Here is a 20,067-nt window from a genome sequence, read left to right on the forward strand (position 1 = left end):
GTAAAATGGAGATGATCGTACTGAGGGATTCGGAGGTGATAAAGCTCGCCTCAGTCGCAGGAGGGAGAGGCGAGGCTAAATCACCCTTTGCTGCGAGCTCCCCAGATGGAAAGCACCGCAGAGATGCAAAGTGCCACGGGCCCAGTTCATTGCTGCCCTGCACCTTGTGCCGTCATCAACACTGCTACCACGGGAGTGCCAGATGGGTGTTAAATGCTATCCCGTCAGAACGGGATCCTTTCACATTCACTCGGCATGGACGTAAAAAAGTGCACAAAGTGCAGGCCAGTGGCGAATTGGGTCCTATATTTTGACAGAGCTCCTAGAGAACTGATATGGCCGTGCTTGCAGTTACGCAAGCTGCCGGAGACATATGTGCAGACTACCACGGACACGAATGAGAGCAGTACTACAGTAGTGAGAAGCAACTGCAGCTACAATGAGCCATTCACTGTGAAGGTAGGTCTACAGTACACCAAGGATCAGTGTTAAGCCTATTCCTATTTGTGATTCAATGGACACCATGACACAAGGGATTAGGGGAGAGGCTCCAAGGAGCATGCTTTTCGTGGAGACCTTACATTGTACCACGAAGATAAATACAAACTGGGAAGGGATCTAGAACAATGGAGGGCTGCATTAGAAGAAAATGGTTTACACCTCAGCTGACAAAAGACAGGATACAGATGGTGCTTTGTTGAACGGGACAAGGTGAAACCAGTAAATCAAGATGGTACAGAGCTAACGTCTGTGCAACATTTCAAACACTTTGGTTTCAGTGTTGAGCTATGATGGAACTGTGGATGCAGATGTTAGGAGTCACATGAAGAGCATACGGTGCAAACGTAAGGGTTGATGGGAACTCTCTGAGATAATGATATGCCAAGTAAACTAAAGAGCAAAGTGTGTAAGTCCATGATTAGGGTGGCCACGACGTATGGGTCAGAATGCTGGCCAACGAGGAAGAAAGAAGCCATGACACAACACTGAAATGAGAACGCTCAGGTGGATGCTGGGTAAGACAAGAACTGATAGGCTGTGTAATGCCATGATATGAGTCATGATGCAAGTAGCCCCCATCATAGAAAAGTTGAGGGAGTATCAACTGAGCTGGCTTGGTCATGTGAGGTGATGAGATGGGTGATGGCCAGAGCCAAGACTGGGTAGTCATGGGGCAAAGACCATGAGGAAAACCTAGAAAAAGATGGTTCTAGACACCAGAGGAGGACATGAAGAAGGTCAGTGTCAGCTTAAAAGAGGCAGTTGATAGGAATACTTGGAGATGAAGAACAAGACCCACTGACGCCGACTAATGGGACATGGCAAAGGCAAAGAAGAAGAAGAATTTTGATGGCAGTTCAGTTACTTCTATGAAGTTTAACCAAACTTTGCCAACCTCTTGGAATTCTAAATCTGAGCTGAAAGTCTCAAATGAACATCGCTAGATGCACAGAGTTTCTTGTTTCTGATGGGCCTGAAATAACCACTAGAAAAGCCTTCCTGGAATGTTACTGCATTTTTCCTCAGAGCCGCATGAGATCCCGATCGCCATACCAATAGAATGGCCCCGCCACAAGAACAACGCATTAAGCCCACGATGCAACACCCATTGGCCCATGTGGCTCTTTGCTCAGGTTTATCAAACTGTTTGGCTGTGAGCACGACTAGAAGAGGTCTGACAAACAGAGAAAACCCAGAATCCCTGAAGGCTAAAGCAGAACAGACGCTTCAGTGATGGGCACCAGTACAAAACCCCATGATGGATATATGGCCTGGCTCCAAAGAACATAAGTGACGAGAGAAGAACAAGAAGAGGGTTTGTTCAGTGTATTTTCTTGGATGCCTTCTGATTTGCCTCCCCAAATTGAATCCAATTAAGATACTAGTTAATCTTCTGACAGTCAAATTCTCATCACATCCTACAGCGAATCACATTTGTATGTAGGTAAAAGAGGGTGTGTATGAGAGAGAGAAAATCCAGTTCCTTGTGAAGGTGGCCTAAAAAGGAAACTTGGAAAACTTTCTTTAGCTCTGAATGACCTTCTGGGCACGTGTTAGTCTAATGTCTCATGCTGCTATGGGTATGTCAACACTGAACCACTACCACCCCCCCCGCAAAAAACAACAACTACACAGCAACGAGTCTCAGGGTATGTCTACACAAGGATAAAAAACCTGTGGGAGGCCTGGGTCAGCTGACTCGGGCTCACGGGGCTCAGGCTGCAGGGTTTAAAATCGCTGCATGGACATCTGGGCACAGACTGGACTCCAAGCTCTGGGACCTCAGAGGTCAGGCTCCAGCCTGAGCCCGAATGTCTCCGTAGCAATTTTCCAGTCCTGGACCCTGAGCCCCGTGAGCTTGGCCAGCTAACCGAGGCCAGCCGGGTTTTTAATGCCCATGCAGACATACCCTGAGACTCGCTGCGGGGTTGTTTGTTTGTTTGTGTATATTTTGCAGTGTAGATATACCCTCAGACAGTCCCAACACAGCATTTAGAATTGTTTTTTATTCAGCAGTGGCTAGACTTTCCTCAAATAAATCCATGCTGCCTCTAATCACAGCCCATTTCTCAAGCTGCAGCCCTTCCTAAACCCTGCCAAATGATCTCTCATTCCAGCCTCAGCCCCACCCTACACACACTAACAATGCTAAGAACAACAGTCTGTTGGGGGGTGCTTTCATTTCGGTTCTCCTTGAATAACTGTGCTGGCTCTGCCACATCCCAGCCTGGCTTGAAAGCAAACAATAGCTCAAAAGACCAGCTTAAGACTTTAATCATTTCTTACACCCCTCGCCTTTAGAGCTGAATCCACCAGAAGGTGTGTTTTCCCCTTGATTCCCTGGAGAAAGAAATAAAATACTTTAAAGGCCGTAAAGCCACTGCTTTAATAAGAAAGGACACCTGCCTTGGCAACTCGCTCCCTTTATAAATATACTTTGGGGCCTAAGCTCTTTCGCCTGATACGTTTGTGCCACTCCGATGGGAGTAGCTCATGCATAATGGAGAGCACAATTCATCCAGGGTTTAAGGCCAGGTGCTTTCCTGAACCAAGGCCTTAAAAAGGAATCTGCGAATAGCCCTTTAAAAGGTGAGCTGCCGGGGCGGGGCGGGGCAGGGCGGGGGCGGGAATTGTGTTATAATGCTGGTTTCTTGCTTCCTGATGATAGCTAAAAGCTACCCCAAACAGCCACCCCTCCTGCCATGGAATCTGCTTGTTTTTTACATTACAATTTTGAGTCTGGTCTGCCCTAGAAAACTTGACGGAATGTAATGTTGATGACCCCGGTCGTCGGTAGGGTGACCAGACAGCAAATGTGAAAAATCGGGACAGGGGGTGGGGCGTAATAGGAGCCTATATAAGAAAAAGACCCCAAAAATCCGGACTGTCCCTATAAAATCGGGACATCTGGTCACCCTAGTCATCGGCGGGCAGAATTGAACCTGGGGCCTCTGGAGCTTAGTGCATGAACCTCTACCGCATAAGCTAAAAGCCAACTGGCTGTTAGCTAAGGCTGTAGAGCAGACTCATTAATCTCTCTAAGGGGTCTCAGTTCCACTAGATGGGACAGAGCACCCCACCCAGAAGATGTGTGGGTTACAGGAAGATCAGAGAACTGGTAGATGTACGGCATCGAAGGCCAAGGAGGTGGATCCTCATTAACTGAGACGGAAGCGCTGGGCTACATGCTCAGCGGCAATAAATTGGCACATCTCCGTTAACCTCAACGGTGCTACAGGGATTTACCTCAGCGGCGGAGCTGGCCCTCTGACTGCACATTGTTTGTGTTAACATCTACTTAGCTAAAATTCTCAGAAGAAAATCTCTCCCTGTTACAGACATTCCCCTGCAGCTCTGGAAATGCAAATACCACCCCACTTAAGGCTCCATCACTAGGAGCCTTTCACTAGGAGGGTGGTGAAGCACTGGAATGGGTTACCTAGGGAGGTGGTGGAATCTCCTTCCTTAGAGGTTTTTAAGGTCAGGCTTGACAAAGCCCTGGCTGGGATGATTTAGTTGGGGATTGGTCCTGCTTTGAGCAGGGGGTTGGACTAGACGACCTCCTGAGGTCCCTTCCAACCCTGATATTCTATGATTCCATCCTGCAAATGCCAGGTGAGGACACTTGAGAACTAACTGACGTGCTTGGACACCGGGCAGGATACAAACCCTCAGGGCCAGATTTTCAAACGGGCCTAAATAAGGGTCAGATTCTGGGAGCTGAGCACTGGACAAAGTCCCATTGCAAGACTTCTGGGCAGATTCTCCCAAAAAACTCAGCCCCCAGCACATGCGGAACTCTAGAAAAGCTGCTCCCAATTTTAAAATTCTGAGCTGAGGGGGTGAGAACCAGAGAGTGAAACTGACTAGAAACAGAATGTGAAACTCACCAGTCTAGTTCTGCTGGCTCCATTTCTAGAACACTGACCTGGCTTGGGTAGCTAGGCACTACTAGTTTCATTGGGAAAAATGAATGGTGAAAAGCAAGCCAGACTATTTCCTTCTGCTCTCCCAAAAGAGCTGCTCTGGCAGCAGGGCTGAGAAGCCGGTAGAAATTACTGGGGCCCAGCGGTCCGGAAGGGGGCCCGGGGCCCGGCTTCCCCAGCTTCGACGGCCCTGTTTAGCCGGTCCGCCCTTGCTGGGGGGCCCGAAAAAATGTTTTCACTGGGGCCCGAACTCGCTCTCGGCAGCCCTGTCTGGCAGCATCCAGGGGCCGTAAGGTGAGGATAGACACACATACCTTAGCCTTGAGAATCCCCCCTGTACAATGGGCCTCCCGAGCTGCAGCCGAGCTGCTATAAGGACTCTACAGGTATGTCTACACTGCAGTAAAACACCTCCAGCATGGAGTCTCAGAACCTGGCTTAGCTGACTCAGTTCGTGGGGCTCAGGCTGCGGGGCTAAAACTAGCAGTGTAGAGATTTGGGCTTGGGCTGGAGCCTGGGTTTTGAGACCCTTCCTCCTGGCCAGGTTTCAGAGCCCAGGCTCCAGCCCCAGCCCGAACGTCAACACTGCCATTTTATAGCCCCATAGCCCATGCCCCGCGAGCCCGAGTCAACTAACCTGGGCCAGCCGTGGCTGTACCGTGGGTCTTCAAATTGCAGTATAGACAAACCCTACCTGGTCTCTTCTCCCAGCCCCCAGTGTAGGGGGGTGGATTGGAGGCGGGGCCAAAACCAACATCAGTTCTGTGCTTCCCAGGCCACACAGGGAGCAAAGGGTAAGTTAAAGCAGCCCTGAGGCTGCTCTAACTTATACTGGAGGGTGGACAGGTGCCTGCATGGCAGAGTTTGAAGAGTACAAAGGTGGCTCAAAAACACCTGAAACCCATCTCCTGCATTCCTGCTGTGAGCACAGGGAGGGAGTCACTTAGCATCAGGCCCCACATTTCCAGTTTAGGGAGAGGAGAAATTGTTTGAGCTTCGATCTTCACGAAGCGCTGGTGCCGAGTCTCATAAAGCATTCCCTCCACTTCCCATTAATGCCCAGAAGCTGAATACGCTGCCATCTCAACCTTCCAAGTCCCTGCTGGTGCATGGAAAGCAAGCCTGCCGCTCCTGCACTTGGCAGAAAAGAGCACAAACCAGACGCTAACACAGCCAGCCCCAGCTGTGGGGAATATCACACCACGGAGAACAGATGTCAAACGACAAAGAGAATCCTGGAGGCGTACCCAACCGCCTGCAACGTAACAACGATTCCCCCATTGCCTTATCTATGTCCCACTGACATAACCTGCGTCTTCTCCTTGAACTGCAGCCACACGGCCTGCGCACCAGGCAAGGTCTTTGTAAGGCCCACGCGATTCAGCATGGAGAAATAATTCAAGAGCAGCAGACTGGCAACATTTCAGCAAAGGAAAGCCTGGCAAGCAAATGTCCAAGTTGTTCAGCACTGGGTAAAATACGACGTTTGGAGGAAAACCAACAACACGGCGTTCATTTAAGTGGAGTAAATGAGCAAAGACAAGGGGCAAAGGGACCAGCACCAAGCCCGGCTCACTGGCAGCTTTTGGGTGAATGTTTCGAAGTGCAGGGCTGGGAAAATAATATCTTGGAGGCAGGGGCTGTTTTTCAACTTGGTGTGTGTTCAGCATCCAGCACAATGAGGCTGGACCTTCTTGGGTGTACTGCAACACAAATAATACTAATAAAAAACTGATCTCAGAAGAGAACCTGAAGCTTAGTCACGCAAAGGGGGTTGTGTTTCTGTTTGCAAAAGACAGGCTCTGTTGAAACAGACATAACTGTTTGCCCAATTCGTATCCAATCAGGGACCTGGAATGCCCCCATGCTCCCATGTCGAACACGAGGGTCTGTGTAACGGTGATGAGAAACTGGAAGCCCTGACAGTGAAATCCTGGCCCCATAGAAGTCAGTGGGAGTTTTTCTACTGATTTCAATAGGGCTCGGATTTCACCCTGGGAATCTAACATGGAGCTTTACATTTAAATCTCAAAGTGCTGGGGAAACTGAAGCACAGAGAAGTTAAATGACTTATCCAAGGACAGGCGCATCAGTGGCAGAGCCAGCTGTTCCTAGAGTGTTATACAAGACAATGCCCATCGAAAACCATTCCCCCTTGCAGCCTTCCCTGCCTGTTCTTTGCTGCTGATGCTAATGTGGATGCCAGAGTCAATTCTGCAGCCAGTAATGAAGCTGAATCACAGCATTGTACTTTCCGGTGAGCTTGTCCACTTCAGTTAGGGAACCACTCTGAGAGCTGGCACCTCCCAAAGCCTCCACTGAAGCCAGGCCCCCGGGACTGCTCCCACCTGACGGGAACTGAAACTTTACAGATCAGGTCGTTCAGAGGACTTGATTGACCTCAAACCAATGTGATGCCGCTGTGAAAAAGGCAAAGGTAATCCTAGGATGTACCAGGCGAGGCATTTCCAATAGAGGTAGAGAAGGATTAATGCCATTGTACCAGACACTGGTAAGACCTCACCTGGAATACTGTGTGCTGTTCTGGTCACCCGTGTTCAAGAAAGATTCATTCAGACTGAAATTCAGGTGCAGAGAAGAGCTACTGATGATGACCAGGGAAATGGAGGACCTATCTTGTGGAAGGAGATGGGAAGAGCTTGGCTTGTTTAGCTTGCAAAAAGAAGGCTGAGGAGACAGGATTGCTCTCTGTAAATACATGGTGTGGCGGGGTAAACCCCAGGGAGGGAGAAGAGCTATTCAAGCTAAAGGATAATGCCACACAAGAACAAATGGGGATAAACTGGCCATGAACAAATTCGGGCTGGAAACTAGAAGGTTTCTAACCATAAGTGGGGTGAGGTTCTGGAACAAACTCCCAATAGGAGCTGTGGGGCAAACAATTTAATTAGTTTTAAGAGAGAGTTGGATCAATTTGTGGTATTGAAAGACGGGGCTACTTGAGATGGTGGGGGGCAGAGCATGGCAGCCCTCGGGGTCCCTTCCACTTTATGTCTTATATTCCTAAAGCTCATGTTTCAGGGTTTCAGTTGCAGGGGTCAGGAAGGGATCTTTTCCCCGCACTGTATTCTGGGGTTTTTTGGTCTCCTTGCTCTGAAGTATCAGTGATGGGCCTGGCTGGAGATGGGACACTGGACCAATGCTCTGAGGTGGCACCGAGCGTTCTCTCTCTCAGGTGCTTGGCTGTCTGGTTCTTGCTCAAATACTCACAGACTAAGTGATCATCGCATGTGGGATTGGGAAGGAATTCTCCCCCTCCCCCAGTGAGATTGGCAGAGACGTTGGGGGTTTTTCACCTTCCTCTGGAGCGTGTGGGTGCAGGTCTCTTGCCAGGCTTACCTGGGTCTATCTCACATAATCATTTACCTGCCACTGCGGGGGCCTCGGGCACTGGTGCACCTGGGTCCCTCCTGTGGGCTGTAATACCCTGGTCTAATGTCAGCAGCGGGTTTTAGTGTGCGCAGGCTGGCTGGTGTTGGTGGCCTGTGCTGTACAGCGGGTCAGACGAGGTGATCTGGTGTATGAATCTCGTCCCTGTTCCCAACCACTCTTCTCGACAATTTTTCCCTTGGAGAGCAATCGGCTGCTCTCCCTGCTGGCCTTCGCAACAGCCACACAGACTGCAGGACTGATGATGGGAGGGTTCCTATAGCTACCAACTGGGTAAGCATCCTCCTGCTTATGGCTCATCCAGGAGGCCTGATCGAAGTGGGGGTGGTTCTGACATACTCCACTGGGTCGGGCTGGGCTGAAGAACGGCAGGGCACGGTCCACGCTACGGTCGATGGGTTACCTGTATAATCGATCACGAAGCCTGCATTGCTCACGGAGGCGTCACTTCGGAAAGCCAGGAAGAGGTTGCTGCTGCTGCTCTCTATCCGGTCAGGCAGCTGGGAGCCGTAGAAGCTCCCGATCAGGGGGCTGAGTGAGCTGGGGCCGTCGTAGATGTGGAGGAAATCGTAGCCGGGCTCCAAATTAAAGCTGGGAAAGAAACAAAACAAGCAGAGCTGGAACTATTACGTGTATTGTGGGAGCACTGGGAGGCCTAACAGAACATCGGGACCCAGTGTGCTAGGTGCTGTACAGACACAGAGTAAGGAAACAGCCTCACCACCACAATATTTCCAATTTAAGTGGGCAAGACAGGTGGAGGAAATGGAGGACTGTTATCCCCATTTTACAGATTAGGCACTGAGGTCCCAAGAGACTAACTGACGTGCCTGAAGTCTCCCACACTGCCCATAGCAGTGGTAGGAATTGAATCTAGCTCTCCAAAGCCCCTGTCCAGCCTTAACCACAAGGTTGCCCTGGTGGCAGGTGGGAAAAAAAATCCTGTACAAATCAACATCTACTAATGCTGCCATTCTCTGCTCTTCCACGCAGAGAGTCTCTCAAGATGCCTGTTACCGCGGTTACTGAAAAGTGCAAATTAAAGGTGAGGAGCACAGAGAGATGGCTCTTTCCCTCGATGTATCCCCAGGGAAGTTTTAAAGGTGCAGAGGGCATAAGCAGTAGACAAAGATTCTGGCAACACAAGCAGCTGTTGCTTGGAAGGACAAGGCCTTGCTCCTGAGTCTGCCACCCAGGCCTGGGAAGATGCCCCTTTCAAGCCACCTCAGGGTTACTGTAGGCAGAGCAGAGGGCTGAGCTCGACAGTGTTTTAACTCCAGACTTGCTCTAGATCCAGCCCAAGCTTTGTGCCAGGTGTAACCTGAGTCTGATTCTGTCTTACACTAGATCCTGTCCAGGAATTACAGTGGTCAATCTCCTCAGGCGATACGGAGCAGTATGGACCAACCGGCCCCTCTCCTGAGGTGGCATCTACACAGTGGAGATCAGTTGAGATACCCTGGCTGATTGTCCCCTGATCTGGGCTCTTGGGAGACAGGGTCAGGGCATTTCCAGTGGAGCCTGAGTGTCTCCTGTGACTCTGACCAAGCTCACGTTTCCTGGCCTTTGGGGCAGGCTGCTCGACCCCTCCACTGACACAGGCGTGGGTGCGAGCTGCAAGAGGGAGGTCTCACTGAGTTCTCCAGGCACTGGAGGGCAGAGGAGTCCATAAGCTTCTGTGCAGATTTTACATATGGGCCACAGGCAGCATGGCCCAAAGGATTAACCTGTTGATCCAGCCACACTTTGGATCCAGTCCTTTGAAAACACCCGCTAATGAATTAACAGGAGCTGGAAGGGCCGGGGGGCTCACAGGGGGCATGGCAGACACTCGCTCTGCAATAGCACCAGGGTTATGCTTTTTAAACACATGCACAAATAAAGCAGGGCTGTGGTGGGAATACACGTATCCTCTTCCCAACCGGGACGGATTGAGGCTAAACATGGGAGCCAATCAGCCAACACTACAGGAACCAGACACCATCCTTGGTGAGACTGGCGGGAGAAGGGGCCGGCAGATATAAGTGGTTTTCTTTGCTTTGGACACGGGTTAGGGGCACAGTTGCCAACTTTCACGCGGTAAATAAGCCCCCCGACTTTCACAATAAGCCAAAAAATCAAGCGAATCCCATTTCAAAACAAGGCCAAAACAAGCCAATCCCTACAAACCCCAACACCCTATGTGACTAGTTCCCCCCGGCGAGCAGTCTGGGACTGTGGTGGGCCTGCTGTGCACTCCTGACTCTCTCCCCCCCTTGTCCCGCTTGCCCCTGTTTGTCCCCCCTTGCTCCTGCTTGCCGGGAGCCGATCAAAAAACAGAAGCAACAAGCTACAACAAGCAACAAGCCAAAAACTAGCCAACAAGCAACTCACAAGCCAATTAAGCCAAAACCAAGCCCAATTTCTGCTTTTTTTGCAGGTTTGGTACGTCTGGTTAGGGGCTCTCTAAGAAACTGATCCATGGAGCCCTGGGACAACCCTTTAGAGAGCAGGTGATGCAAATGGCAAGCCCATTACCTCAGGCCTTGCCCCATTTCTGAGCTCCTCCCCTTTCCCCACAGGTCCCAGCAGAATTGAAAGGGAGCAGCTGAGCTGCTCATGGGTACATACATATTAAATACCAGGGCAATGACATAATCGGGAGAGACCGTCAACTTCCAGTCGCACTCCTTCCCCGGGGGATAGGGCTCAGGGTACTGCGGTGACAAGATGACCCCGGCCGGCCCCGTCAGGATCCCTCCGCAGGGAGCTGAAACAAGAAAGCAAGGGGGGGAAGGGGATAGTGATACACTTTCTGCCATACGGGGAAAACAACAGACCATGGTGGGAATTAGACTTCTGGGTTGAGCTGTGGACTAGGTGCACCTGGAAGTCATGGGGAGGGTAGATTTAGAAATGGATGGATGGAGATTTCGGTAGAGAGATGAAGAGATGAATGGAAATATGGTTGGCTAGATGGCAACAAACAGCCATATGGAGAGAGAGAGAGATGGAAAGACAGACAGCTAGATTGCCAGAGAGATAAGATACTATTTGTGATACATTAGCCCTGAGGGACCCTAACCGAGACTGGGGCCCTGTTATACCGGGCATTGGACATACACATAGCAAGAGACAGTCCGAGCCCATTACAATTTTCATAAGAGATACGAATGGATCATCAGAGAGAGAGAGAGAGGGAGAGAGAAAAGATGCCCCGAGCCTTCCTGTTTCATTATCTAGGCAGCTCCCGGTCAAAATCAAGGCTCCTGCTCAAGAAGTGAAAACACGTGCTGTCAGGGACTAATGATTACTTTGCATTGCCAGGAAGGCTAAGCATTCGGTTGAAAAGTTTCCAATTAAGCTTGTTTTATGACAGAAAATTTGGTTTTCACTGAAACAACATTTTTGGCAAAATGCGTCAGCTTTCCAGGGAGATTTTTGATATTTTTGTCAAAAAACGGAACACCCTAAAAGAAACATTTATACAGATATGAAATGCTGCAGCAGTATCTCAAGGGAGCTCTAGTTCAGTTGCTACATACTCCCGTTCTCCTCTATGAATTAGACTTCATCTCCCAAGATGCTCCGCGCCTCCTCAGACCAAAAGGGGATACCATGATGCATCATGGGAGATGTAGTCCAACCAGGGAGCCCAGTTTAGAGAGAAGAATGGACGCAGGAGACACCTGAACCACGATTCCCAGGAGGCACCGCAGAGGTATTTCAGAATCAAAGTATTTTATTTTTCACCAAAACCTGGAAATGTTCCACTGGGGGGAAAAAACTCCAAACACTTTTCAACCAGCTGTAATTAGGCAACATAGTGTAAGGCTATTGTAGAATCATTTATAGTATCTGACCACCAAAAATTCCAAAAGCCCTTTGTCATTGAAAGAGAACCTTGTCACTGCTGTTTCCCCCCACCCCAGCTTATTGGGAGATCTTGCATCTCCTAAAAAAGGATCGCCAGGGCTCTGGCCAAAAGCAACCCACCACAATGGCTCTTTCTAAGTCAAATGACCTTCACTGAAGACACCCTATGAGAATTCCCTTAGCCCAGATCATCTCACCTCAGTTCCACTCCCTGGAGAGAAGAACTAAGATCTCAGCTTTCGATGTGAATGAGAACTCAACAGGGGATTAGCTAGATACCTAGATACACAACACTGTGATTTTAGTTACAGCTCCACGACAACTAAAAGGGCTGTCAGCATCAGATAGAAATGATGCCATGTGAGATTATTAACAGAGTCTTTCAAATATCAAGCTGTCCTGCAGCAAACAAATTCTGGGCATGTCATAAAAGTTTCCCAGCTGGTTTTAAATCTGTTTTAAGAAATGGAGTTAATTAATTTAAGTTGCTTGGGGTAACATTGCATAAACATGAATAAAGGTTACAGGATGACTAATATCTGGCTAACATTTAATTAGCCAGCTAATTTAACATTTATTGCTTTTATGTGCGTAGCATGACAATTGTTATATGTTCTGGCCGTATTGAAAAAAATAATAGATTTCATGAGCTTCTGTTATGACTTTATGAACCCATGGAGAACGTCAGACAGTTTTCTCTTGTGATTCAGAATATGTTACCTCCTTGCACAAAAGTCACCCAACCGAGGTCCTTCCCCAACCAAAAATAATTGGCTTGCCCAGACAATCTCCTGCCTCCTACCTAATATCTCACTCTCCTCCCTTTCTGTGCTCAGGGATCATGAGAGCGCTGGGCTTTATATACCAGACCCCTTTGGCAAACCTGATTGCACAGCGTAGCGAGGTGATAGCTTTCCCCACTTCTACCTCCTCACCCACATGGCAGGACAGACCCCTGATGATGTCCTCAAGTTCAGATATGGATTCTAACCCCTTGCCACTGGCTGTGTGAACCCTATGCACCCTGTTGTACTTATCCACCAAATCAGTTGGGATTTCTACCCCTTTCAATATGCAACATGTTCCAACACACCCTAGCAAGGGGAACCTAGACCCCTTGCTGTACAATCAGAGAAATGTTGTACAGATCATACCTATGCAGGAGGGAGGGTCGGGTTGCCAGAAAAACCTGTTCTCAATCTGCACGCAGCTGATTTTGGCCTCCCCTTGCAGGGTGTATCCTGAATCGCACTGGAAGACGATGGAGTCACCTGCTTCTTTGCTGTCTGCGCTCCGGCTCCCATTCTGGGGAATCCCTGGGTCATTGCAGGAGGTGGCAGTGGAAACTGGGAGTATCAAAAAACAAACAAACAAATCTATAAATACAGGTTTGCGTACCTCCCCAGGCCTAGCTTATCCTTCTATAGCTTGCACATTCTATATGATGCCTAAGAAAATGAAGTGCTGGTTTAATTTTTTTTCAATGAACGTTTTTTGTTGGCGGGATGGGGGAAATTCTTCAAGAACAGTGTTGACAACTGTCATGCTTTTCTCACACTATCTGGTATTCTTTGTAAAGCCCCAGCACCTGGAGTCATAGGATCATGTGGCATTCTTGGCTTTCATTGATTAAAAAAACATCGGAAGCTTCTAGACCTCGTGGATGCAGAGAAAAGCTGAAAATGCGATGTGAGTGTGATCTAAAGGCTCACAAACCAGAAGAGAAAGATGACCCCCAAATGCATCTTTAAAAAAATATTTCATGATCTTTTAGCCAATCTCATGATTTTAGAAGGGCCTGATTTGTGAAGGCAATACGGCAGTGCAGCCAACTGAGATTTTTCCTTCCAAAATGTTTTTCAACAAAAAATGGTGTTTTATTATGAAGTTAAAAAAAAAAATCTTCGCTGTAAATTTTTCTTTTGTTTGATTTTTTTTAATCCAAAAAATGGAAAATTCCAGTCTCTACCCCCTCCCCAGTCTCTTCCTCCCTTTTCAATTTTGTCCCTGGAAAAAGGGTAGGGTGGCGGGGGAGGAGTAGGAACAATTTTTGTGGAGAATTTTGATAAAACAAACTTTTAAAAATGTTTCTGCAAAAAATAATTACAATTTTCCAAGCAGCTCTACTATTCAGGAAATTATTTCCCAGTCTTTCAGGAAATTATAGAGCTAATCAACATTTTTCAAATTTCACAATTTTGGATTTTTGAATTTTTTGAGGAAAATGAGGATTTATTTCTATCATGTTCCTCCTCCCATCATTTTTGGCCAGATCTAGTGTACACAGTTTATACTGTGACTTTAAACCCTCCTTGTCGTATCCTTGTGGCAATCTGCTTGCTCTCTCAAGCACTGACATCTGCGAACTCTTAACCTACATCGCTGCAAATATTGGACAGAAAATTATCCAGACTTTTAGAATAAGGCAGCCTTGTTATTTGACCTAATGATACTCCTGCGGCAGGGAACTCTGCTCGCTGCAAATGTTGATTTTCTTGCTGCATCCAGCGTAAGTGCAGATTCCACAAAACAGTGCGGGAGGTGAACATATGTCCCTCTGGGATTCAATATGGTCCCCACTGCCATAATATCCTAGTGCTCCACACACACTAATATATTTATCCCAACACCATCTGTAAATGGGAAGAAAATATCGCTGCCCTGGTTTTACAGATGGGGAAACTGAGGCACAGAACGACTGAATAACTTCCTGAAGGTCACAGAAGAAATCGGTGGCAAAGCCAAGAAATAAACATCCACCTCCCAAGTCCCAGACCAGTGTCTGAACTCCAAGACCATCTGTCATCTTGTGTTGTTAACTCAACTGCAATAACCGGGTGATGGGCGGGGAGAAGCCAAGATGCATAATGCAGATGATTAGTGCTGACTGTACTATCCTCTTTAAATACACTGTGCCAAGCAATGACTTTTCTCCCTCTTTCTTTTCTCTGTTTCCCCTTAAAGTTCTCTCTCTCTCTCACTCACTCACACACACACACACACACACACACACACACACTCTTTTACTTTGCAGTTAGCATCTGTTCCTCCAGCTGGGAAAGGCTTCGGGGAATGGTAAGTTCAAGTGTGCAACACAGAATGCAAGTCTGATGTATACTCATGCATTGCACATACATGTTTACTTAATACGCCCAGGCATCCACTAATCTTACATGGCATTTTTATATAATCCTGCGTCAAACATATGCTGTAAAATAAACTGATACGCTAGCAGCTTTCCCTGTCACTGCGTGGCAGTGGAATTTAGCCTCGAGCCCTGGGACGCATCAAGCCTGAACTTTTAGGAATGGACGTGCTCACCTAGCATCCTGGCAGCTGTCCTTACGAGGCAACAGAAAAAAAAATACAATGGGACAGATCCTCAGCCCTTGTAAATCAACATAGTTCCATCCTTGCTGATTTACACCAGCTGAGGATATGCACCATAACGTCCCCATGGCAATAAAACTATTTAGCCTCCTGCATTTTAGCATTGGAGTTGGAGGAGATGGGGAGGTTATATAAATATATATTTAAATTATACCGGATCCCAGCCTGTATGTTTGAGCTCAGGTCTCTGGCTACACGATCACACCCTACGAACAAAGGCTGTAGGATGCAGCTCTACATCAGACAGCTGCCTGGAGCTTATTTCCTGCTATAGTAACCTGGCTCTGTGCAATTAGCTCATGCTATGGCAAGCTCCAGCATAAGGAGCTGGAGGGACTTTGCATCTCACTCGGTTACCCCAGTGCAGGAGCTGGCCAAGATATTGCTGGGGAGCAGAGTCCCTGCTCTCTTCCAGCACCCCACAGCAGTTAGGGTGAGTCAGGAAAACGTGCCTGCTCCATTCCAGCCCATGAAGCAAGCCAGGCATAGAGCAGAGGATGCAGCATGGTCTCCAAGGGCACTGAGCCACCACTCTGTCCTGTGCTTCCCAGGAGGAGCTCTGACTCGGGTAGGATTCGCCTGGAGGGCTCCACCTGCAATGCACGCACCTCTCCAGCCCACACTCGGGGACCAAGAACAGAATCGTACAATCAGCTCGCAAAACAACTTGGAAGCAGAGACAAGAGCTGCTGCCTAGATACCAAGGAAGCCACTACTCAGCGATCCAGGAACACTGCAGCCTGGCTACTGCAGTAAAACCGATACAGCCCTGTCTTGCCACTAGAGCTACAAACTATGGCCCTCTGTAACCGGTCCATGCATGCTTCATGTTACTACCCTGAGTAGCCCTATTGAAATCAAAGTGTGTAAGTGTTTGCAGGCTCAGGGCCCGTGCAGTGAACACAGAGTCAGGCTGTGTATGTTATATACAGTGACGCTGAACAAAACAACAACACTGGGCTACAAACAGACTCAGGCCAGGATTTTCAAGGGTGACGACTGATTTGGGTTGCTTTAATTTTTGGGGGGCCCAACCTGGGTCATCATAAAGGGGCCTGATTCTCAGAAACTGCTGAGCACCCACACTCGGAAAATCAGGACCCTCTAGGGTGTCTCAGGTTGGACACTAAAAAAAAATGGAGGAAGCGAAAATCATTAGTCATTTTCAAACCTTGGCCTGTCTTCCCATCTGTAGATTTGGTGCAGCACATAAGGTACATGAGACACCGTGTTTATGGCTTGGTTTTCAGACATGCAATAAGCATGCAGCTCCCATTGTTTGGGTGCAGAGTGCCTCTGAAAATCAGTCCGTTAATATTTTCTGGGCAAAGCAAAATCCCCTTTGGGCTTTTCTAGCTTAGGGAAATTTGCACTGGTTTAACTACATCACAGTGCAAATCCTCTCAGTGCAGACACAGTAGATTGGTGCAAAATGGGTTTGCACTGGTGTGACATACCTTGCACCAGTTATGTTTTCAAAATACAATGCACAGGTCTCGCGCTAGTCCCCACCCTCACTGCATGTGAGGCTACAAATAGGGCTACTAGACTGGACACAACTTCTCAGGCCTTGTCTACACACTGAAGTTGCACTGGTAAAGTTCCATTAACCGAGTGATTTCAGTGGAGTGGACTCACACTGGACTGTTTGTGCTACGGCGTTGTGTCCACACAGCCTCAGGGAACACTGGCAAAGGCATGGTGCCCTGTGGGTAGGCATCCCAGTGCCCTCCATGCCGCCTGCAGGTGTATCACCTTGCGGGAAATTTTCACTGTGCATTGTGGTGCCGTGGGATCCTCACAAGGAACTGTGGAGATGTGGGGACAAATACCCACAATTCCTCCTAACGTATTTCCCATGATCAACGGTGCCATTTACAAGCTCATCCCAGTGAACCTGGATACAGCGCAATGGAATGCAGCGCTCTTCCCCGTTACGTTACGGTAGGCACACATCAGCGGCACTCAAAGGCGTGGCCCGTCCAATGAACGCTGAGTGGTGTGCGTGCCCATTCATCACCAGCCCCGTACAACCCTGAGGAAACAGAGTCTCCGTGGCACTTACCTGAAAACTGAATAGCGAAGCCCTGCTTGCTGGTGAAGAAGTCGGTGTTGAACTGAAGGACGACGGAGTTAAAGGTGCTGTGGACGTCGCTGGGCAAGCTGGAGCCGCTGATCTCCTTTAAGATGATCCCGTTCTCCACCGGCCCATCCCATATCCTCAGAACGTCGTGGAATTCCTCCGTGTGGAAAACCATGAAATGGAGCCTGCATGGAGGAAAAGGAACAAACACTCATCAGAATCCTTTGCAAAACTAAATACGAGGGTAGGCATCCAGTGGTGTAGTCCAGAATGGGCACTTTCTAGAACACCCCCGCCAACTTTACCTCACAAACAAGCTATGTAGAGGATGCCATTTTGCTCTACCCAATGGAGTCTTCCATTCTATGTGTCCTCGCACACACCACGCTGAGTGGAGGACACCATTTTGAGAACAAAATGGCACCCTCCATGCGGGCAAAAGTACTGGTATGCCATTCCGGGATGATCCGGCCTGACGACAGCACAGTCTGTGTCCTTTGTGGATGCAGCTAAAAATGGGCTTGATGCCAATAAGAGACAGCATGTCCGAATGGACAGGGAAGCGGATGGGAACTCGGGTGACCCGAGCTCTGTTCCAGGCACTGCTACAGGCCTGATGGTTGACCTACGGCAAGTCTCTTCCCCTCTCTATTTCTGAGCTTCTCCGTCAGTAAAACAGAGATAATCTCCTTTGTGAGCTACCGATGAAAAGTGACTCCAGGGGACAGGGTACTCAGCGCTTTATGAAAATCAGGCCCCTTCGTGGTATGTCTAGCCGGGCATCCAAAATCACTAACCAACCCTAAAACTTCTCCAGAGAGACTAAGGGCCCGATTCAAAGCCCACTAAAGTCAGTGGGAACATCTCCACTAGGGATTTCGCTACTGCCATTGATTATATGTGGAAGGCGCTCAGTTACTAGGGTGACGGGCGGGAGGGTAAAACCCTAAGACAGACTAAAGTCAAGTTGACACAGAAAAGTGTGAGGAAGTTGTGCAGGAGCAGTGAAGGGGCTGCCGAGGTGCATCCAATAGTGTTTTATTGAGCTCTTTTTATTAAAGATAAAGACAAACACAGTAAAACTGTGAAGCTGTTCTAAACCCAGAAGAAATGTGCGGGGACCCTTTAAGATAATTGATGTGCATGCATCTAATTCACATCTCATCCCTATGTTGCATGAGTCAACCTTGGCTGTCCTTTTGCTTCCCAGTGTCCTCCCCTTTTGCTTCCCAGTGGAAGAGCTTTTTGTCACAAGCCTGTATCTATCGATAAAGGGGGGGGGGGGGGGGATCCTGAATGCTGGAATGCAGGTCTGAAATGGGAAACGGGGTAAAACAGGGGAGATGGGAAAGGATCTTCTGGAACATTGTAGGGCAGGGCTGAGCTGGGAGCACTGTGGAAAATCGGAAATGAGGGGAATTCTTGTAAAGGTGCAGGGCAAAGCTGAGTGGGGTAGCAGAGCAGTGGATGGAGTCAGGGGATAGGAACCATGATGCTGCAAGGTAGGTCTGAGTGGAGCACTGAAACAACACAACCCAGGTCTAAGTGGAGTGCAGAGGCGAAAGCCAGGGGACTCTTGCAATGGTGCAGTGCAGGGCTGGCCTGAGAAGCAGGGCACAGAAGGAAATGGGTGAGCTGGGAAGCTCCCATTAGGCTGCAGCACAGGTCTGATCCAAGTAACAGGTGACTGTGGAAATGGGAAACATGGGGGAGCAAACGTACGAGCCTCCCTCTAATTCTCTTCTCTCCCTGCTTTCATTCCTTCTCCCCTTTCATTGTGCTACTTCCATCCTTGAATCCTTTGCCACATTCAAGTGAAACAACAAAACTTTAGGAATTGCCCCACGTGCGGTCAGGGCAGGTATGTGCAATGGACGTGGGCTGGGTCCCTGGGGCCCAATTGATTTTTTTCTTTTCTTTAACTTTATTTTTATTGTTTTTATATCAAATGCCAACACATAACAAAACCTAACCCCCTCTGAATATATGCACAAGATGGAAACAGCCTATAAATAACACAATTCAATGTCACTATTTGTAAAACCTGGAGAGAAAAACAAAAAACAAAAAACCCTGAACCTGTAGAGATCATGCAGGGCATCAATTATTAAAGTGATTAAATAAAAAAATAAGTCAGAACGTAGCATCAGGGACTAATATATACTAAGCTGCAAATGTATGCAATAGTTTCTTGTGTGACTAGACGTCCTCATATTTTTTTCCAAGCGTTTCTATTAGACAGAGTCATTTTTTCCATTAATGCAGTAGTAGAGAGCTCACTCAGCCGGTCTGTGTGTGAGCGAGCGGCGGAATTGCAGATTTCCATTTTCTCAAAATAATTGTTTTGCCCACTAAAACAGTTACTGCAAGCCATTTCTTAATGTTAACTGGTAATACCAGCTCCTCCAGCACCCCCAGTATCCACCAGCTTGGAGAAGGAACAATAGCAACACCTAATGTGATTTTCAATCAATTGATTTTCAAGGGCTTCACTTCCTTTATTTGTTTTGTTTTATTCATTTCTCCTGAGGTAGCAGCACCTGTCTGCCGCTTTAATATTTTAATTCCCTATGCAAGATAATGGTTACTATAGTAATGCATTATATATGTTAGTCAGTGATTTGATATTATTAATTGACTACTCAGGAGGGTTCTGCATTTTAGGCTTTTATTTAATATGCTTGTTATGTTTGTTTTAGTGTAATAATTTTGTACAGGAAAAACAATGAAATATTGATTAAAACACAGAGGAATTCAGCTGCTGGGCTCTCCTGGTTATTTATTAGGCAGCACGCCTGGCTTACCTTATATTAATGCCAACAACCACCATCTTACTGGCTTCCTCTTATAACGCCTCAGCCTATAATTCTGTCCCCATGTGGTGCTCTGAGAGGTGACCCC

The 20,067-nt window shown here is 48.0% G+C and overlaps 1 protein-coding gene across 3 annotated transcripts in view; it reads right to left on the reverse strand.

Moving 5' to 3' along the window:
- Positions 1-20,067, reverse strand: part of CSMD2 (CUB and Sushi multiple domains 2) — a 376,903-nt gene that overhangs the window by 132,254 nt on the left and 224,582 nt on the right. For all 3 annotated transcript variants that reach the window (XM_026657125.1, XM_026657127.1, XM_026657126.1), the window contains exons 22-25: positions 17,149-17,351; positions 12,848-13,039; positions 10,449-10,587; positions 8,242-8,429 (exon numbers count right to left, since the gene is read on the reverse strand). In XM_026657125.1, the coding sequence (XP_026512910.1) occupies positions 8,242-8,429; positions 10,449-10,587; positions 12,848-13,039; positions 17,149-17,351 (722 nt within the window). The remainder of the gene's footprint in view (positions 1-8,241; positions 8,430-10,448; positions 10,588-12,847; positions 13,040-17,148; positions 17,352-20,067) is intronic.

Source organism: Terrapene carolina, unplaced genomic scaffold (assembly GCF_002925995.2).
Source record: "Terrapene carolina triunguis isolate 2854851 unplaced genomic scaffold, T_m_triunguis-2.0 Scaffold236, whole genome shotgun sequence".
Lineage (NCBI taxonomy): Eukaryota > Metazoa > Chordata > Testudines > Emydidae > Terrapene > Terrapene triunguis.